Source organism: Trachurus japonicus, chromosome 20 (genome assembly GCF_045865225.1).
Source record: "Trachurus japonicus isolate A0001 chromosome 20, Traja_1.0".
NCBI classification, from domain to species: Eukaryota; Metazoa; Chordata; class Actinopteri; order Carangiformes; family Carangidae; genus Trachurus; species Trachurus japonicus.
In genome coordinates, this window is record NC_140926.1 from 21,957,399 (window position 1) to 21,977,123 (window position 19,725).

The 19,725-nt window shown below is 41.6% G+C and overlaps 1 protein-coding gene across 2 annotated transcripts in view; it reads right to left on the reverse strand.

Annotated features, from left to right (window-relative positions):
• The window catches only part of LOC146966879 (cadherin-7-like), a 157,306-nt gene that overhangs the window by 17,613 nt on the left and 119,968 nt on the right, over nucleotides 1-19,725 (reverse strand). For both annotated transcript variants that reach the window (XM_085762609.1, XM_085762611.1), the window contains exons 6-9: nucleotides 17,449-17,636; nucleotides 14,505-14,758; nucleotides 13,275-13,411; nucleotides 11,010-11,131 (exon numbers count right to left, since the gene is read on the reverse strand). In XM_085762609.1, coding sequence (XP_085618735.1) covers nucleotides 11,010-11,131; nucleotides 13,275-13,411; nucleotides 14,505-14,758; nucleotides 17,449-17,636 — 701 coding nt within the window. The remainder of the gene's footprint in view (nucleotides 1-11,009; nucleotides 11,132-13,274; nucleotides 13,412-14,504; nucleotides 14,759-17,448; nucleotides 17,637-19,725) is intronic.

The window sequence follows — 19,725 nt, forward strand, 5'->3', positions numbered from 1 at the left end:
AGCGTGTTTGTTGAAAAGCAGCGTGTAATTACAGCCGTGATTGCGGTTGCGGTGAAGGTGAAAAATTACCCACATATGGGCTCCCAAGTCTCTGACCAGCGCAGGTAACATCAAAATCGCCCCAACTTCCCCTGGATACATAAATCAAGTTTGGAAAAGGAGTGAAGAAATGATTATTCTATCGCTAACTCTGAAATACCTGAAAGGGTCTGGAGGGTTGCTGTGTACGGGGGAAAGCTTTTAGCCTAACATACTTCAATAAAGTGCAGGAGAGGTTTCAAGAGACGTTGAGTTCAGTACCAACTAAATCTGTTCAACAAACTCAAAACTGGCTCTGCTAAAACAGCTGGAGCAGCCACTAAAGGGTTAATTCATGTATTTAACACAGTCTTAATACGTTCTCTGTGCTTTGACCATATAGGAAACGGACTGTGTGTCAGGTCAGTCCACTGAATGTGACGCTGATGCCGCTCTAAATAAATGTACATGCTACGCAGTCAAGCATTCGTATACTCCATTATTACAAGTATGAAATGAGTCATGATAAGAAGCGCTCTTGCTTGGGGCGATGCAAGACAAGCATTCATATCTGTGAGTTAAACAAGTGAACGCTTTATTCGCTTCGGCCCACTTTATTTTCCTTCTGAACCCGGGACTAAACAGAATCTTCCTCCCTTATTATATAGCGTTGTAGACAAATATAAATAATGCAGAAAATCAAATTACCAAATAAACCAATTTATTTACACCCACCAGCGTGTGCTGTAATGATTTTTTTTTTTATTCATACAAATGCGTTATCTGGAAATAAAGTTATCGCTGTTCAGCAATGAAAAAGAAAGGAGTGAGCGAGTCGAGTGAGCTTTAATTCCAGCATCATCTGTACAGCGGCACTAAGCTGCAGCAAGAAAAAAAGAAAAAGAAAGGGAGAGCGGGGAGGCTCAGTCAGTACATGCTGTACAGGAGAGGCATATCACACAAACATGCCATATGGACGACAAATGATAGCCAACACGCCGGCCATCAAAGTGGGTGTTACTGCAGCAGTGTCCTTATAAATTTAGATCAAGCCTCCCGAGTCCTTTGTAGGCAATCTAGAAACTCAACCTTGTGACAACTCACACCCGTGGATGGGATCCAAGAGATTCTTAAAAGCAATTCACACTAAATTATCACATATTCCAGCCCCAAACAGCTCTGTCGAACATCCAGACAAAACAAAATTTAAAAAAAGAAGAAAAAAAAAGGGGCGACGGAGAGGAGCAAAAAAAAAAAGCCAATGATCTATCAGTGCTGAGACATGGATTATCAGTTGTCAGCTGTGATTAAATGCTGCTGGTTACAAGCTGTCAGGTATTAGGGGTTGGTGTAGGTGGTAAACGACATCTTGCCAATTATTAAAACTGGCAGACGGGGTGAAAATTCATGCATTTTTTTTCTCTGTTTCTTAACAAAATTAAAACAGTTGCTCTTTCATCAACAGAAGTAATCACAAAGTATGTTTGTTTTTTCTACTTTTTGGTATTGCAATGCAAGGGAAATTAATATGGGGAGAAGGAATGCATTAGAAAAAAAAGGTTATCTGCTCTAGTTGAAGAACATTTTTGGATATCTTGTGTTTATAGAGTCAGAAGTGATGTTTGTGTCAGCAGCAGATTAGTGCCAGGTATAGACGCAACAATTGAGCACCTAAACATGCAGCGGATGCATGCTCGGCTGCATATCATGAAAGCTGCCATTGATTCCGGCATCATAATAACTCACATGGCTCTCACTCTGTTATGGAAATGACACATCTGATAGAAACCTTTCTTTGTGGTTCTTCACACTGATGATGAATCCTATACACAATTTGAACTCTTTGATGTCCTTTGAATATTGCAGATGGATTCTGAGCTTATCTCTAGGATGGGTTCTATCCCTCACTGGTGAGGGAAAGGACTGTAAATCATCCTTAAATCAAACACTTTGTAATGTATAATGCCTTTCATTAGTGTGGCTCTGATGCAAGGCATTCCAGAGAACCTTTGGTGGGGAATTCTCTAATGGGGCTGAGCAGGAGACAGGAGGAGAGAGGCATGGATGTAGACATAAATTCTCGAGAAGAGACATTAACAGCGGCAGCAGACTGGTGCCTGTCGCAAGGCAAGACTGAGGAGGCCGATGAATCACAGAATTAAAGGTTTTTTGAGTTTACACTTCGCTGCACGGCAGATCAAATAGGACATAAGAGGACAAAGGTGTCTCCATTTGTGGATTTTGGTGAGTGTGCAAACAACAGAGGCAGGCCGGCAGGCAGGCATCCACAACGCCGAAGCACACTCACTGCATACTGCAGATCTAATGAGGGCTTATCGTCCGCTTGCATTGATTAGTCAAGTATTGAGTTAATTATGTAGAAAACGTATAAACCTAAACTTCTGTTCACTCTAGATGGTTCTAAACTCTCCTTTTAAACTGCTGCAGAGGAAAACAAATGCAACTATTATCTCATTAAAAGAATGCCACACCTCAGCCAGCTGTCAAAACTTTTATCTATTGAGTCAATCATTTATCTTATAAATTACAAATACATATCAACAAACATGGATGGTAACATATGGTACAGTATTAGTTTTATTTTTTAACTTTCAAACTTGTGGTCAGAAGCCAGACAAATTCAAACTGTGACAGTGAGAAAACAAATTCTTAAAACAGTGACTCAGCATTTTTGACCTGTGACCTCTTCAAACAAAGCAATACCTACCATGGCTCAAATAATACTAGGGTTTTGACACCTATGTTTTAGGACACTCCATATGACGTCCAGTTCCCTCAACACAAGAAGAACAACTCAGTCTGTGAACAGAATTGTGAACTGCCATCAATGGCTCAAGAGGGAGCTTTCCAAAGTTTTATAAATCTTTATTCTATCATTTTGTGTTGGGTTTAAGACTAACAAATCTGCACTGCAAAACTGGGAGACGTATTTGAAACTAGCTGGAATTTATGTGGCAGGGGGGCAGCTAATGACAGACCCTATCCAGTAGTATCATGGATGCAGTGTTTCTGAAGGTTTTCCAAAGCTGGGGTATCTCATCAGGGCCGTTGCTAGGAATTCTGGGCCCCCTTAAAGAATACTAAAGTGGGCCCCTACCCCCTGACTTTTCCACTTATTTTTCTTAGACTACAAATGTATTATAATTTCTTATTTAGCCTTCTACTCTGTCTTGATGCTAATGCAGCATTACTATGAGTATTAGTCAGGGTCTATGCAGAATAAATCAGTCATACAAAGATTAGACAACTGGGGTTTTTTGTGGGCCCCACAAAAAACCCCAGTAGTCTAATCTTTGTAGAGTTATCATCACCTTTCTCCCCTATACAACGACCCTGTATCTCATGCTTGGGTTAAGTTTTTGTTTACTTTCTCTTGTAAACCACCCATAACTTTATTTAAGTGACATACGAAATCAGTTGGGTAACCCGCTAAGGTAAAAAAAAAAAAGTAATGGCACAGCCCCTGAGATTTATCTTGCAGCCCCAAAGGAACCGTTGTCCAGCACTGTTGGCATTTCAGAGTAACCTAACGTAACCTGATAATAACAGCATACGGTATTATCAGCTCAGACATGTAATGACAGTGGCATTAGTCTGTAAATACAGAGAGCGAAAACTAGCTATAAGCCAGAACTTTTCACAAACTCAAACTTCAACAAAAGTGACAAAGCCTCTGAGGTCACATGTACAAGTGTTTGATGTTGTTTTCATCATTTAAGGTGTGAAGGTGAAAAGTGACTACACCTCAGATGAAGTGATAAATGTAATGTAGAAGGTACTGACATTGAAGAGTGAACTGGTGGCAGTCGACAACAGGTGACGCACAACAGTTATCAACACTCTCCAACAGTAGGCTAATTGTGGTAAATGCACCACATTGGATCTTCTATAACACTCTGTCAAATGCAAATACAGCGGCAGAGTGACAAGTAAAGTGGAACATCTCTGATAGGAGTGAGGCTGGGCCACAAACATTCAAACTTTTGATGGAAATGTGTTCTGATGAGTATCAAGCATTCTTAGAGGTGTTGATCAGACACTCCTAGAAAAGATCAACTCTGCCGATATCTCATTTAGTTTCAGTGTTGTAATGACAGTTTTGATTTATTCTGTTTAATGGAGACAAAAATACCACTGAATATCAATTCTGACTGAAATGAAAACAAAGCAAACAAAGTGTTTTTTTTCTAATTTTGGATCTTTAATTAAAGTTATTGACAGTTTTGTGTATTTTGACATCTGTGGAGCTGTTAATTTATACCCCCCAAACTAAAACACAAATACAACAACACAGGTATCACACTGATAGCAAAACTTCTCCAGCCTAAGATATGAGCTTCTACTGTGACTTAGAAAATAGTTTCGTCTTTAATCCAAAGCCAAATTTTGAGTGTGGACTTTCTGATTGAAGACTCCGGTCTAGCAATTTGGATTCGGCTTTCTCCAGACATTGCACCACCTGGATGATTAAGCTGAATCTTCACAGGCCAAATAACTGACTGTTCACCCGGCACTCGCCGTAATTCCACAAATAACATCTTGCCAACTAAAAATGTGTCTGTTCTCACTCGGTGTGCACTTCAAACAATCAAGACTTAATTATCCTGAAACACACCTGAAGTATGCTAGTGAACTACAATGACCATAATTCACTGCACCTATGACACGTAGCATCTGCGCTTCTCGGAGCCACGGTTTTTGTGTGTCTGCGGCGGCTCCAGACTCCAGACTGGAGAAATGTGGCCCGCCGTAATGAGGAAGGTAATGTCAGCTAAGCATGGCTAGACTGAGACTTGGTCGTGTGAGAGAATCCGAGCGATAACAAGCTTGGATAACACTTCTCTTTATTTGACACCTGCAGAGTGAACACTGCTCTGGATTTCAAAATCTACTACCGTTAGTTCTCTACAAACTTAAAGTCTCGTTCCGACTGTTATGTTGCTCGTGAAAATTTAATTATGAATGCCCAAACAAGATATGTCTGTGTCATTTAAAGCCATGTAAAAAAACCCTGCTGGCTCGACTACATGACGCTTGGAGGATGACTCATACAATGAGATCAAGCCAGCCACATGAAAGTCGAACTAAGTATAAATAAGCATCGCATCAAATAGGTTGCCACTTGTTGCTATGGCGATGTGACAGCTGTCACCAGGGGTTGTGTTGACGGTGGAGCTGGTGGGCCTGCGGTTTTCACACCCCTCACTCTTTGCCGGCTTCCCATGACATCGACGCCCCAAACATCACCCGCATGTGACACCCGTAACTCGGTTCACCGACAGATCAGCAGCAGCCACTCGCACATGCTGTCACCGCGCAAACACACACACACACACAAACACAAAATATGCACACACGTATAGATTTTAAGGGCAATCAATAAGCGGCATTCAACAAATGTCATCTTTCATTCCCGTTTCATCTCTCCCTAAGCCAGCTCTCTCTCATTTCACATTGATTATCTGAATCATTTGCAGAGATTCATCTTGTCACAACCATGTTTGTTGTTCGTTGGCATGATCCTGACAAGGCGGAACTGCTGGGGCTAAAGTGATCTCCTGGTGAGATCTGAGATTAAATTTGCTCCATGTTCGGTCTTTTTATAGAGCGAGCAGTATGATGCCACACTGCTAATGTTTTCCGCATCCCTTGCGCCTTGACATATCTGTTTTCAACTCCCACCTTGATGCAACACCTCTAATGACAACTGCTGGTGTGAAGATACCTTTTGTTGTTTTTGTGATTGATGCGACAGTTGAGGCAGTAGTTAAGAAGTAAGTAAGTAAGGCGGTTGCGATCGGACGGCGGGGGGTAGAGCTGGGGTTAGGGGCAATCCCTCCTCTGTAATTTAAGATAGTTTGCGGTTTCTGTCTATATGCTCACAGGAGGAGGATGGCTATTTTTAACTTCCACAACAATGCACTGTCTCACTTCCATTTGGAGGATAATAACCCTTCCTCTCCAGACATGTTTAAACTATGTGAAAATACTTTATGAACATGACAGTTTAGTTTCACGTGGTTTTCCTGCTTAATAAGTGAGAAAAAAATGACTTTGTGCAGGAGCCACATCTACTCTTATTTCTGCACTGAAAGATCTGGTACAGGCCTTCACTTGCTTGGCCGTGACTAAGGAACCAGCAGTGAAGGCCTGTTCATACTCCGCAAGAAGAAAGAAAGAAACAAGTCACCCTGAAACAAAATGACGTCGTTTTTTTCTTGCAGTCCCAGTTTGGGAGTTTTCCCAGCTTGTTCATGACACATCAGAACTTTTTTTCTTGTATGGTGTCCGACAACTATTGTGTGATTGATCAGAATTTTAAAGTGGGCGGAGTTAATGCGGAAATATTATATATTTCATATTTCATATTGAGAGGTCGGACATGCTACCTCCATTGCCTCTTTCTTTCCATCTCCTCCGCGATCGCTCATGATCAGTAAATCCTCCTCCTCCGCATGTTGTTTTCCACCTCCTTTTCCTCAATCAACAAAAAAAACGCCGCCATTGCTGTTGTTATGGTTACAGTTAGAGATATCTGAGAGACTCGGTCACATGTTTGAGCCTCAGTCAGACCTGGAGTTTGATGTGGAGTCTGCTGCTATGGAAATCGGTGACTATGCATAGTTAGCAGCACTTAGTTGTTATGCTGGTTGCTATCTTACACAGTGTTAGTGGTTCCAAACTTTCACTACTTGACAATGTTTCGGTTCATTTTGCCCACTCCTGTCCTCATTTTTTGTAAATTCTCATTTGTAAATTCTTCCCAGCCCGTAATTTAAAGCAGAAGTAAGCGGAATGTTTGTGTTAATATAAGTCTTAATTAGTTCTATCTTCCGACAGCAATCACTTACATAGAGTGTTTGGTCTGAAACACGGGTCTGTCAGTCACTCTGCTCTGCTGTAAGCTGAGGAGAAAACTTTCCTTGTATCCTACAACCTTTATCCAATGAGGAGAGAGAACGGCATAAAGGGGCGGTCCTCTCTGTGTGTGCAGCCAAGGGATGCGCGTGAATGTGGTGACGTAGGGACGAGGGCGGGGACTGCTAACTCCATCTGCTGACAGGAAGTTAGACAAAACCACCGGATCGCTTACTTCTGCTTTAACTTTATTTAAATTTACTATAACATAAAAATAAACTTCATTTATTTTTTGTAGTGTAGTAGTCAGAGAGTAGCTAAGAACTGGAGAAAAATTCCTTGTATGTATGCTCACACATACCTGGCAATAAAACCTGATTCTGACTCTGACATGTTGAGCACTACAGGTTATATGGCTACTGTATGAATCTGTGGCTTTTTAAATCTGTTTCTATTAAACGGTTATTGGTTCATGGACGTTCCAAGGTGGAAATACCATATGGTGCTGGGTGAGTCTTGTATTATTGAAAAAAAAAACATCACATGGACATTTAACAAGGTTAACAATTCAATGGAGGAGTTGTTTAAGTTTGTACCTATAAAATAAAAGTATGCTGAAGTATCTTTGAACATTTCTTGTCTGCGGCATGACCACAGATGCAAGGGCAAATGTGATGGACATCAGCGTGCCCTCACAGTTTTACTTCAACCCTCACCTAACAGTTGTAAAAACCTCTGACTACCCAACATCCACAAATGCTTCGGGGACACTGAACCTCCCTGGGGACGCTGCAGGGCTGCAGGGAGGGGCACCAGAGCAAATTGGGGGCAGCAGAATGCCAAGTCCACTCATGTATGTAATGGTTATACTGAAGTGATTGTACAACGTGACCCCCCCCTACCCCCACCCCATCATTCCCAATGCCCCTGCCCCATCATAATATCAGTTAATATTATGGCAGAAGACAGACGCAGCGATGATCCGTAACAAGTGGCATCTCTGGAGAGATCCAGTGCCACGAGACCGCCTTAATTAGGCCTGAAAAATGGCAGGTTATTCCATCCTCACACTCCCTGTTAATCTGTGCTACAGAAGCGCAGAGTCAACTCTGGCCCCAACTGGCAAATATTATTTCATCTTTGTCGCAGCTGTGAATAAGCCAATGGGCGTGACAGCCAGTGGGCGGCCAAAGATTTTTAACAAAGCTTACAGGGGGAAGCAGACACAGACACTACAACCAACTGTTCAATGCTGCTGCCGGACATAGAGTACACACAACAGGAGCGGTTTAATTAATTAGGAATCAGGGAGGTGGTGAAGCGCACATCTGACAGGTTACAAGTCCACCCAGTCTGTCGGCTAACAGACAGCCGACATCTAGTTGTAATTCAAAGAGCGTTTCCACATTCAAATGTCAACCTCTCTCTTTCCATTTGCTCTGTATGTGTTTTTGGGTGTAAATTTCATCATGAAATTTTCATTTTGCCTGCCTTCATTATTCAGTCAGGAGGTGCAATCCCACTGGCACACTTCAGTGTTGCCTAAACAGAAGACTGTATTTGACTGGGACTGAATAGAAATTTGAATTAGTGGAAAATGAAAATGAGAAGAATGTCTTGTCTGAAGGAGTCACTCTACAGCTAATGGGGAAGGATATGACAAAAACGTATGTTACATAATTTATAACATGTGAAACAGGAATTCGCCAAGTTAATTCTCTCCATATAATGTACAGTAGTCACATGGGATTTTCAGATAGGTAAAATGTAACATGTCACACATTTCAGTTAGTAATTCACATAAAGAACTGGCCATTTCACATGAAACAGTATATTTCACAGATTATAGTAGATATTAATTTGCTTTTCCTTTTTAAAAAAAACATTTGTCGATGTATTTTTTTTTTTTTTTTTTACAACACATTTCTGGGAATAAGAACTCCTTGTGTGTAAAACAAACAGGCCTTTTGTGCTTTGTTAAGTTTTAAGATGTGGTTTTTAAGTTGACATTCTGAATGCCTATTGCTGTAATTACAACCAAACATTTGTAACCCACCCTTCTCTGTATTTTATAACATTTACAAGGCTGCATATTAACATTGACATTGACATTTAGCTTTTGAGTTTTGGACTTTTACCAAGTGCAAGTTCAAAGTGTTTATTAACATATGCACAGTAGGAAAATGTGTTTCCCTGTACAGTGGCCTGGGTTTGTTTTTGGTGGTGAATTTAAACTAAATAAAAGTTCCTAACCAACTAACTTGCTAACCAGCTAGCGACTTGAAAGTGAATTGAAATACCTGTACGCTTAATAAAAGAAGACAGCCTTTGTCTACTGTGATCTTAAATAATTCTTTAGACATTTCACTTCAGTTGAATCAAAAATGGAGGTTAAAAGAATTCCACACATGCAATAGACTACTTTGTATGATGGGACTGTCTGGACTGTAACAAGCTGGCTTCCAGCTCTCGCAGCACATTTATGTCTCCGGCACTTTGGGACTATATGGACAGAATTTGAATGCAGCTGTCAACTGGCCGGGTGGATGAGGACAAAGGCCTCCGTCACCAGCAGCTCCGTGCTTTACAGCGGAGTAGCTCCTAGCCAGGGCAGACCTCGTAGCTCAGCTATCACTGGAATTTGAGTAAGCAATCTGTCTGCTTCAGCTGAGTAATTACAGATTTGCTGTACCTTTTCCTGCTGATGATGCTGTCATGGGCCGTGGCTGTTGCTATGTCCCGGGGCACGGTTTGATTGTTGGGGGAATGACTTTGTTTCAGCGTTGTCATAGTCTCGTTGTCGTAATTTATCAGGCGCTAGCGCGGAGAGATGTTCAAATTATCTGCTGAATTTGAAAGTTAGTGTATTGACGGGTGATAGATAGTCGCCCGTGTTGCTCTCAATTTGATGTCTCTGAGCAACAACAATCATCCGCGGATATGCGGCAGGATCATTAACCAAAAATAGACATTCAGTTGTGGTAGAATGCATTATTCAATAACTACTAACATAGTCACTGTTTATTCCAGCAAATAGTCTGTACCCCAAAGCAAAAACCTGATGAATTAACATTAAATGTAATAATATCAAAACACCTCAAGGTAGGTTGAATGGTATTAATTTGAACTTCACTTTGTTTTTTTGTGATTGTAACAAAACAAAAACAAGAAAAAAACAAAAACATAACAGACAACAAAAGCTGAAGAGTCTGGATAGTGGATGCCTGTAAGGTACCTGAGTGAAAAAAGAGCCACATCGTGGTCAAGCATCATGCACACAGAGAAAACAAACCCAATACACACATGAAATATCGTTGCTCATTTTTGCAAATGAAATCATTTTCCATTTTTGTTCACCCTACCATGAGCACGGTGACAAACAAGTCTGAAATATGAATGCAAATAACATATTTAAAAGGGGCTGATAGCCATTTCCAAAACAATGCATCATTGTGATCAATTGTACTTATTCAGGTCTACACGCCTCCTTTACCCTTCCCCTCTGATTGTATTTTCCAAATGCCAAGAGCAGACGAATCGCCACCACAGACACACAAGTCATTTAGCAACAATAAGGCCAAATGCTAAACACGGGGAAAAAGGCGTTGAATGGCTGCTGCTTCTTTTCCTGGGCCAAATCTCCTAGGTTTTCATGATATTATGATTTTCTGCCCTCCTGCACCTCCATGATGATTGTCTAATTACAAAGGACTTCAAACCGCAGAAGACCACCACCACTCACTCCAGCGTCAGTTATCACATTACAGTGTCATATTACTCTGGATGAAGACCACAGGCTGAGCCATATACAGTACCTTTAATTAATTTAATTGCCTTTGACAGTATGGAAAAAAGGGTAACTTCTTATGAACGATAACGCCACAATACCTGTGATTAAATCTCAAGGATGTGACTTGTACTAATGATGCAGTCTCCCCCTGGAATGACCCTGAGCTGTGGAGTGGATATGTGCGCAGTGGACTTGTTTTTGAGGGAGAAGAAAGAGTTTTAATGGCTTTGAGAGCCAGCGGGCTGTCAAGCTTCAAGCAAGTATATGGGGAGCAAAAAAAAAGTGAGAGAAGCTGGACCCACTGCAGAGACACGGGTCTTACCTGTCCTGGCATGGTGTTTTCACAGAGGAGAGTTTCGTAGTCTATGGCAAAGACCGGGGCATTATCATTTATGTCCAGCACCGTGATGACAGCAACGCCTTTTCCAATTTCGGCTGGATCCTCTGAAATATAAAGAGAGAAGAGAGTCCCCGTGTATATCAGTGGTGTTCAGCAAACTTTCTTTTAAACACTTTAATTCCGCCTTAACTTTGCGTTGATGCACTTGGCCAAATTATGGAATATTGATCTTTCCCATGTTTTTTAATTAATCACAAAGGAGGAAGAAAAAAGTGCTGCTGTAATGAAATATGCAGTGTGCTTCCAACAGCTGGCGTCCTTACCCGCTCTGCTGTGGATAAGCCAAAGCGATTACACTCAGTGCTAGGCTTGTTGTCGGGGGTGGGGGGGGCTGCGTGCGTGAACAGTGGGCTTCACGCCTCTGTCTGCCTGACACACACTGATGGCTAAATGGCTGCGTCTGAGTGCAAGAAGATGATTTAGCCTGGCGTCGCCGCCATGCCAGCCAGAGATGACGCGCTGACATTCGGGCTGGCTGATTTGATGGTGATAAAAAGGACGTGTGGAGCCTCGGGCCACAGTCTTGTTGTCATTGGCGTGGTCTGGGCAGAGCGGATGAAATGTGAGTGACTGCAGCTCAAATGCACAACATCCCTCAACCAAAGAGTCCCTGGACCCTCTTCAGTTACAAAGAACCAATTTACTATAAATACTGTCATACGGCATACAGGGCAGTGGATTTTGTTGCCAGTCCGTGAACTCAAAGATGTTCTTTGCTGAAAACAGTGCCTGAGTGTCACTATGTGTCAGAAGCCAGTACCTCATGCATGAGGGACTGCGGTGACATTTCGTATGGCTATTATTATATGCTGCCTTCTCTTTGTTGCTATATCAGGCAAGTGCTCACACTCGGGATTTAACCAAGTAGTGTGCCTGTGTGCTGTTAGATGTAAATAAAAACACATCTTTGAAGCAAAGAGTGATAAAAAGGTTTTTGAAAAAAAAAAAAATGAAGACCCCTTTTCACACCGTGCTCACTCTGAAGATGTGAAAGCAGAGAAACTGCCAGGCTGACAGGCTGCTTGTCTTTTTTTAACTTATACTGATGTGATGCAGCTGTCTAGAACGCTCAGCAGATAGCGTGCGGATGATTGTTGTCAATTGTGGTTGCGTGATGGCAGAGAAATGATAGGAACACTAGGAGGAAGAAAAAAAAAAAAGTTCTACTCGTGTCCTTGAAGCCATTGAGAGATGAACAAAAAGGCACATGGCTCTTATTCACATTAACATAGTTCACCCGTGGGTGAGATCGCCCACCCTTAGTCAGCATCTTGTCCCCGCAGCTCAGGGAAAACATGGAGGTCAAAACGACTGCCCTGTGCGTGAATTAACATTCGCTGACAGCAACTACAACGACCCCAACAATTGTCTTAACAATTGTGTTGTCCAAAGCAGAAGAGGCTACAGGATATTATGATGAGGTTAACGGCACAGACACGATCTGAGGTTCCACTCTCTCAAGTGACAAGCTAAAGAGCTAACTGGCCACTCGCTAAACCTAGTGGCAGACATGTTCCTTAAATTTCTGTTATTTTTCAAAAATGTGTCTTTTTGTTCAGACAGTAGACAAAAGCAGTGGTCTCATTTTGAGCCAGCAACATAGATTTTTCCAGTTAAAATAAAACCTGCCTGTGGAATTTATTCATCAGTTATAGCTAGCTTGCTAATTTAGCTAATGGTACCGAGGTGAGTTAGAAAACACAGCGTCCAACTGATTTCATGTTTGAACTAGAGGATCTTATAAAAGGACTAAACATGAACTTCATACATCTTGGTATACCAGAGCTAAAGGCTCCTTTATCATCCTCCTGTTTAGCTAACATTTTTTAGTTTCCAACAATATGTTTTTACTTTGATTTTCAGGAGCAACTTCTAAAATCTGTGTTTAGTGAACTAGAAGAAAGAGAAAAGAGCTGCCATCAGTTTCCACATGATGAGAAATGAAATAGGGCGCCAAATCTTTTTTTTTAGAGAATGGAGCTAGTTAATTAATAACTTTCATTTGTAGCTTGTAGCTTAATTTTGAGTTGATTATATTTGCTGTTCACTCTTGTATTTTTTAACTTTGGAAAACATCATGTTCCACACTCCACACTATTCGTGGGTGTTTATCCATTTACGCAATGTGGTTTAGCGAATGATGAACTCTGACTAGTTTCGCCGTGTTTGCTGTGAGTAAAAACTTACGGCTCTCGATGGCAAAGATGGTGAGGTTGTGGACCGAGTTGGCCTCTCGGTCCAGAGCCTTGGCTGTGCTGATGATCCCGGTGGCAGCATCCACGTTAAAGAAGCGCTCCAAGTCTGTGTTCCTGTCTATGGAATACCTGGAAGCAACAAACACACAACCACGCACAACCGTCACACTAAAAAGTAAAATTGCCTGTGGACAGTGGTATTGATCTGACATTTAAGTGCTTTACCACTTGTAAGGGAAGATTATGATGGTTTTCTTTCATCAAACTGTAACACTCTCTGATGATAGCTTACATAAAAAAACTTTAGTCAATTACCAACGAACATGTATGTTTTTTTTTGTTTTTTTGAGTACAGTTAATTAGCACAAGCACAGAGATCACTTGTAATTCAGACAAGCAACAGGAACTTGGAGCTTTATAGCAAGAGTGAAACAAAACCCTATTAAACTTTGATAAAACTGAAGTCTGTCTACTTGTCCCTCAGCTCACAACACTGATCAAACCCTTTCAATACACAGCAACTCGTATTTCTAGAGAAAATTACAACTTCAATTAGCCTACATCCAAAGGGTATTATTGCAATGTAATTTGACTCTTGTGGCTGCATTAGTTCCACAATAATTTTAATTTCAACAGATGTAGTGAAATATATTGCAGACGCCGATAACAGCCACAAGAGAAAAAAAGAGTCAATTTACAGCTACAATGGTGCAGTAATTTGATTTTCTGATTGAGATTACTAACAGTCCTAACAGACCAAGCATGAATTCCATACAATATTCATTCAATTAATGCAAAATAGGTGGGGATCTTGAGAGTGACACTGCACAGATTGGCAACGCGAGAGCTTGTTTTGAGTCATAAATGCCACGGCACAAGTGTTGAGGCCTTGACCCTCCAGCAGGAATGCCCTTCTCTTGTTCAAGATGGCATTTCACTTTTGCAAATGCTGCACTCTTTGGCCCTCCTACCATCTGGCAGTGTCCTTGTGACAGCCGCACAGGGACTTTTGAGGGTCTGCACATTCTTTGCGATTGCGAGTATATGAATTAGCTGAATGGATTTGAAACATTACTTCTCTTCACTCTTTTTTCTATCAGGATCATTGGGGCATCTCTGTGTACATTCATTGTATAATGAATAGCCCTTGAGAAAAAGCTGATTTAAAGAGGATTTAAAATATGTACCACTGTATAAAAGCATGTCAGCAAGTCGTTAGTACCTGATGGCACTGTTGGAGGTGTCGGGGTCATGGGCAGAGACCCTTCCGATTGAGGTGCCCACTCTGGCGTCCTCTGAAACAAGCATCTTGGTCAGTGGAGCGGAGAAGACGGGTGGCTCGTTCACATCTTCCACCGTCACCTTGACTGACGTTGTGTCGCTGAATGGGCCCAAGCTCAAGAAGTTGGTGTCAATGTTCCTGTTCGTGGCTTCGATTCGAAGAGAAAAGCCGCTCTTCGTTTCAAAGTCTAGAGGCTGGTGGAAAGAGAGAGGGAGAGAAAGAGTACACAACCACATGTGAGAAATCTTCACTTTTTCATGTCAAAATGAGACAGGTGAGCTATGAGGTGGCAAAAAAAATGCTTTTGTTGGATTAGTCAGAAATGCTATGCTATATCTACTCCACCTTTACAGACAAGCGAAGAGCAATTGATGTATGTAAATCAGTAAATCATCCATAAAATGCTGAGATATTGATCCCAATTAAGGATGCAGACTCTAAAGAGCCATTACAATTTAAAACGCATGCAGTCAGACTTAAACAAAGTCATTTGGTGATAGATTATAGCTAGTTTGTGCTGGGAAAGCAATTATATTGATTTTAAAAAAGGCACAGCAGATTGTGAAAAGTGTTGTGAAATGAATGCTTTTGAAACATTTTGTCATTTTGCCTGGCTTATTGAACTCCCCATCGCAACACATAATATACTGCAGGAGAACATTGATTTGACACTTTCATTGTCGGTGACGCTCTCCAATGTTGTAATTGTGTGAGTTTGGTGCAAAACAAACAAAAGGATCAAATTGGCCCATCTGACAAGAATTGCTAGTGCCCAACAAAAGCTCTCTCGTTCTCTCGCACAAAAGAGCTGCAGCATTAAACTGTCACATCCATGTGGCCAGAGGAGACCATTTGAAGTCCTCTGACACCCTGAAAATGTGAAGCATGAAACTCTGAAACATCCAAAAATGAGGCAAGAATGTGCAACATGTTTCCTGTATGAATAAGTGACTTTGTTGCACATTAAACTTGAGATGTTTTATTTATGTAAGTAGGTAAATGTCAATTACATTATTTATACAATAGCATATCGGTTCCCATGGTGAGGGAAGTGTTTTTTAAATCTCTCCGTTCTCTCCCATCAATCACAGTGAACTCTGTGCCTTTTGCTGGTTCTACAGATATTGCAATTCTGGTGCTGTTGTGGGGTAGTAAACCTTTGAGTGACCATGGGATGTTTACTTCGATCAAAGGCGTTTGGAGATTGTCAGTGTTGATTTGTCATTAATGATTATCACTTAATCCAGAGGTGCAGAAGACATTTTGAGACACGGTGAGACAGACGAAGAGGAGAAAGGGAAAGAGAGGCAGTTAGACCTAATATCCTCCAGTAAACAGCCGCGTGCTGCCTGCTGCTTACAAATCACAGCCAACCGAGAAACACATGAAATGTCACCAGTGTTGTTCAAGTATTTCTGCGTATCAGAACGTGTAAGAACAACAACAAAACCGCATCATTTCCTGTGTGACACTCGTGTATCAAGCAACAGTAATAGTACATTTTCAGCAAACAGCAGGGCCCATGTTCACTGTAATAAAGTTACATGTCATCCAGTGGAAGTGTGTGGCCCTCTGATGCCTTTTTAATAGTTTTTGGACAACAGTGAAGGTTTACGGCACAAATACGAGGTGCAGTGCATTAGGTTTTTTAGGTATGCTGGGAATACTTGTTAGCAGAATCAATTCACTGTTGGTTTGATTCTTTTCACAGAATTTGTTGATGATAAGAACAAACATAGAGTATTGCAAGCCTTATCTTGAAATGTTTCTCCATAAAAAATTAAAAAGGTTTTTTTTTTGTTTTTTTCCCCCCACAGTGTGACATCAAACACAAATAAATAAATAAATATAGCTTCCTGAGTAAAGGCAGTAGGTGTTGCCTAATTCAAAGTGTACAGTATGTAATATATAATATGAATTGTACAGAGTTTATATGCTTAAAGGGATAGTTCACCCAAAATTTCAATTTCAATTTTCTACTCACTCTCATGTCAACTAAGGGCTGGGAGAAGTTTCAGAGTTATCCGTGGCTTCTCTGAGTTACAGGGTGTCTCGGCGTAGCTGTGCATGTTCATGTAACGGTTGCAAATGGATACCACTTTTCTTCGTAACAAAAAGACACACCAAAAAACATCCAAATACCTCCATGCTGCTCGTATGTAATGTCCGTCTTGTATTGAAGCCCCGAAATGCAAAAATGTCCTGAAAAAAATTTAATAAGTCTACATTTCAAGCTTGTTTGTAGCGGAAGCTCCTCTTCCCGGTTCGTCAAATTTGGACGAACCAGGGTCCGTCCTCTTCCCAGTTCGTCCAAATTTGACGAACCGGGAAGAGGAGCTTCGAGGAGCTTCCGCTACAAAACAAGCTTGAAATATAGACTTTCGGGGCTTCAATACAAGACGGACATTACATACAGCATGGAGGTGTTTGGATGTTTTTTGGTGTGTCTTTTTGTTACGAAGACAGTTGGTGTCCATTTGCAACCGTTATATGGACATGCACTGCTACGCCGAGACCCCCTGTAACTCACGGAGGACTCTGAAACTTCTCCCAGCCCTTAGTCGACATGAGGGTGAGTAGATAATGAGTGAAATTTCAATTTTGGGTGAACTATCCCTTTAATCACAACAGTCCTACTTACATTCCCAGCATCATTCTGTGCCATAACATCTGCTTGTGAACATGGCTTTACCCAACAGCCTTGAAGCGTTTCCCTATATGAGTCAGTGACTTTCAGAGGGGGGAGGGTTCAGTGTCATTTACGGGCAGATAGTCATGGTACAAAGGTTTCAGATTGCTATTCACAGTCTGGCTTAACTAGGATTCTTGATGCCTTACTGGTGTATTTCTCTTTCTATTATGGTGTCCGTTGTTCATGCTGTACCTTGAGGAGAATGATGACCCCCTCTTGTGTGTCTTCATCTGTTGTTATGTTGAACATGCCTGGCCCGTCTCCGTCCATGATCTTGTAGTCCATCTCGGCGTTGGAGCCGATATCAGCATCCGCCGCTTTGATTCTGGCCACCACAGATTGCACCGGCAGCGACTCCAGCACTGTGTACTGATAGCTCTCTGGAAAAGGATGGACAGGAGCGGATGCTGGTATAATGGATGTGTTTATTTCGCTAGCAACTCACCTTCAAGCAGCACAGCTTTTGTTATATACCCCTTCAGCTTTGATTTGGGTGTCTGGCTGCACAAAATGTTGCATAACACAGACAGGCAGCAGTCGTGGCACATATGGAATAAAGCACTTTGCTTTCTCCTCATACTGCAGCATCGGCAACGGAGGAGCAGTATGCAATTAAGAAAGCATGCAGACCATTTTCTTTCTTTATATTTCTACAGCTTTACATTTGAAAGAATACATATAATTTCCTGAATGGTGCCTTGGTTGTGCCTCAAAACTGAAAATAGAAAATAAGTTGGAAAAAAAAAAAAAGAAAGCAGGAGTCATGGTTAGATCCCTTTGGTACCTTTCAAGGGATGAAATGTCCACTCAAAGATTCTATTACTCCGGAACTCTCCATTGTGTTCCCTGGGCTTTTGTCTGACCCTTCTGATTTAAAGAACTCTTATAAGAATAAAGAAGGGAATCATATTCATAATCATAACCTCCCCAATCACCATGGCAGAGCTCATTACCAGACCTTTCTGTGTTCCTCACAGTGTCTCCCTCAGCCACCGTCTAAATGCTAATCTGCCTGACATTGTTTGCCGCCATGTAATCTTTATAATGGCTTTTTAATTTGCCGTGGAATAGCAGCTCTTTAAAAGACCAAAAAATTGCTTTCCTCCCTCCGTTTTGCCCCTGCACCTACCTCTTCCCCCTCACTCCTCCCCCCCTCACATCCCCGGCCTGTCCTCTCATGCAGCTAACCTTGGCTTCTTTCCCCCCCTCGTTTCTACCAAGGACTACCTATAGCTCCTGGACTCTATCAGCCCTGATGCTCCATAATGGTCTATCGATTCTGACCCATGACCCTTGCGAGCACGACAGCAGGAGAGAAACCCAGAACTCCTCCAAAGTCTCTTTCTTCCCAGTGTGACAACGCTGGGATAAAATGGCATTGATGACTTGTTGTGCAAACTTGAACCTTTCTCCCCCTCCCCCCCAGGGGCCGGCAAATTGACTCGCCCTCATTGCAGTCCAGTGGTGAGTGCAACAGCCAGACAGTGGTTGGGCTATCAGCGGTAAACCGATTGCCGGCGCTTCGGATTATCATGAGAAGCACTGCATGCCTTTGAATCCTAAAGCTCGCCCTGGAACCCATTAGCAGCCCGTGAAATAGGCTGACAACAAAAAACGGAGCCTGATTGATCCCGGTATCCAACGCCGAAGCAGCCCGAGCTCTGATGAAGAGTAAAGCAGGGAGGTGCACACCTTGCAGGAAGGCCATTTTTTAATTTAGCAATAAAAAAGTCCAAATGTTTTCCTGAAAACACCAATCGAGTGTAGTAGCAAAGATAAAGAGGGAACAGGGTTAAAATAGCCTTAGAGGAAGTTTAATGACAAGGATTTAATGAGTATTTTCCATTCAACATAATTTTACTTCACATTACTGGGAAGTAATTCTTCATTGTTGTTACAGATAATACAGCAAATTTAATATTTTCCAATCACTCCTCTTGAAGGGTAGAATAACAGCCCTCTGCATTCACTGCATACAGTACAAAGTATGCCCTCATTCGGTCTCTGAGTTCAAGTGGGTTTTTCAGCAATAACATATTTTTATTGGCCCATTCGACTGGAACAAAGGAACACTGCAAATATAGCAATGAGCTGATGCTTTCCATTCAGATTGCTGATTGGAGTAGCTGCTGAATAAAAAAATACTATGTATTGTAAATGAAAATCTTAACTGACCCCATACTAGCACAGAATATTATGCGTATGTCACTGACACTGTCTGACCCATATACTGTTATATCTGGACTGATTTTCATTGTTAAAGGGATAGTTCACCTAAAATTGAAATTTCACTCATTATCTACTCACCCTCACGTCGACTAAGGGCTGGGAGAAGTTTCAGAGTTATCCGTGGCTTCTCTGAGTTACAGGGGGTCTCGGCGTAGCAGTGCATGTCCATATAACGGTTGCAAATGGATACCAACTGTCTTCGTAACAAAAAGACACCAAAAAACATCCAAATACCTCCAT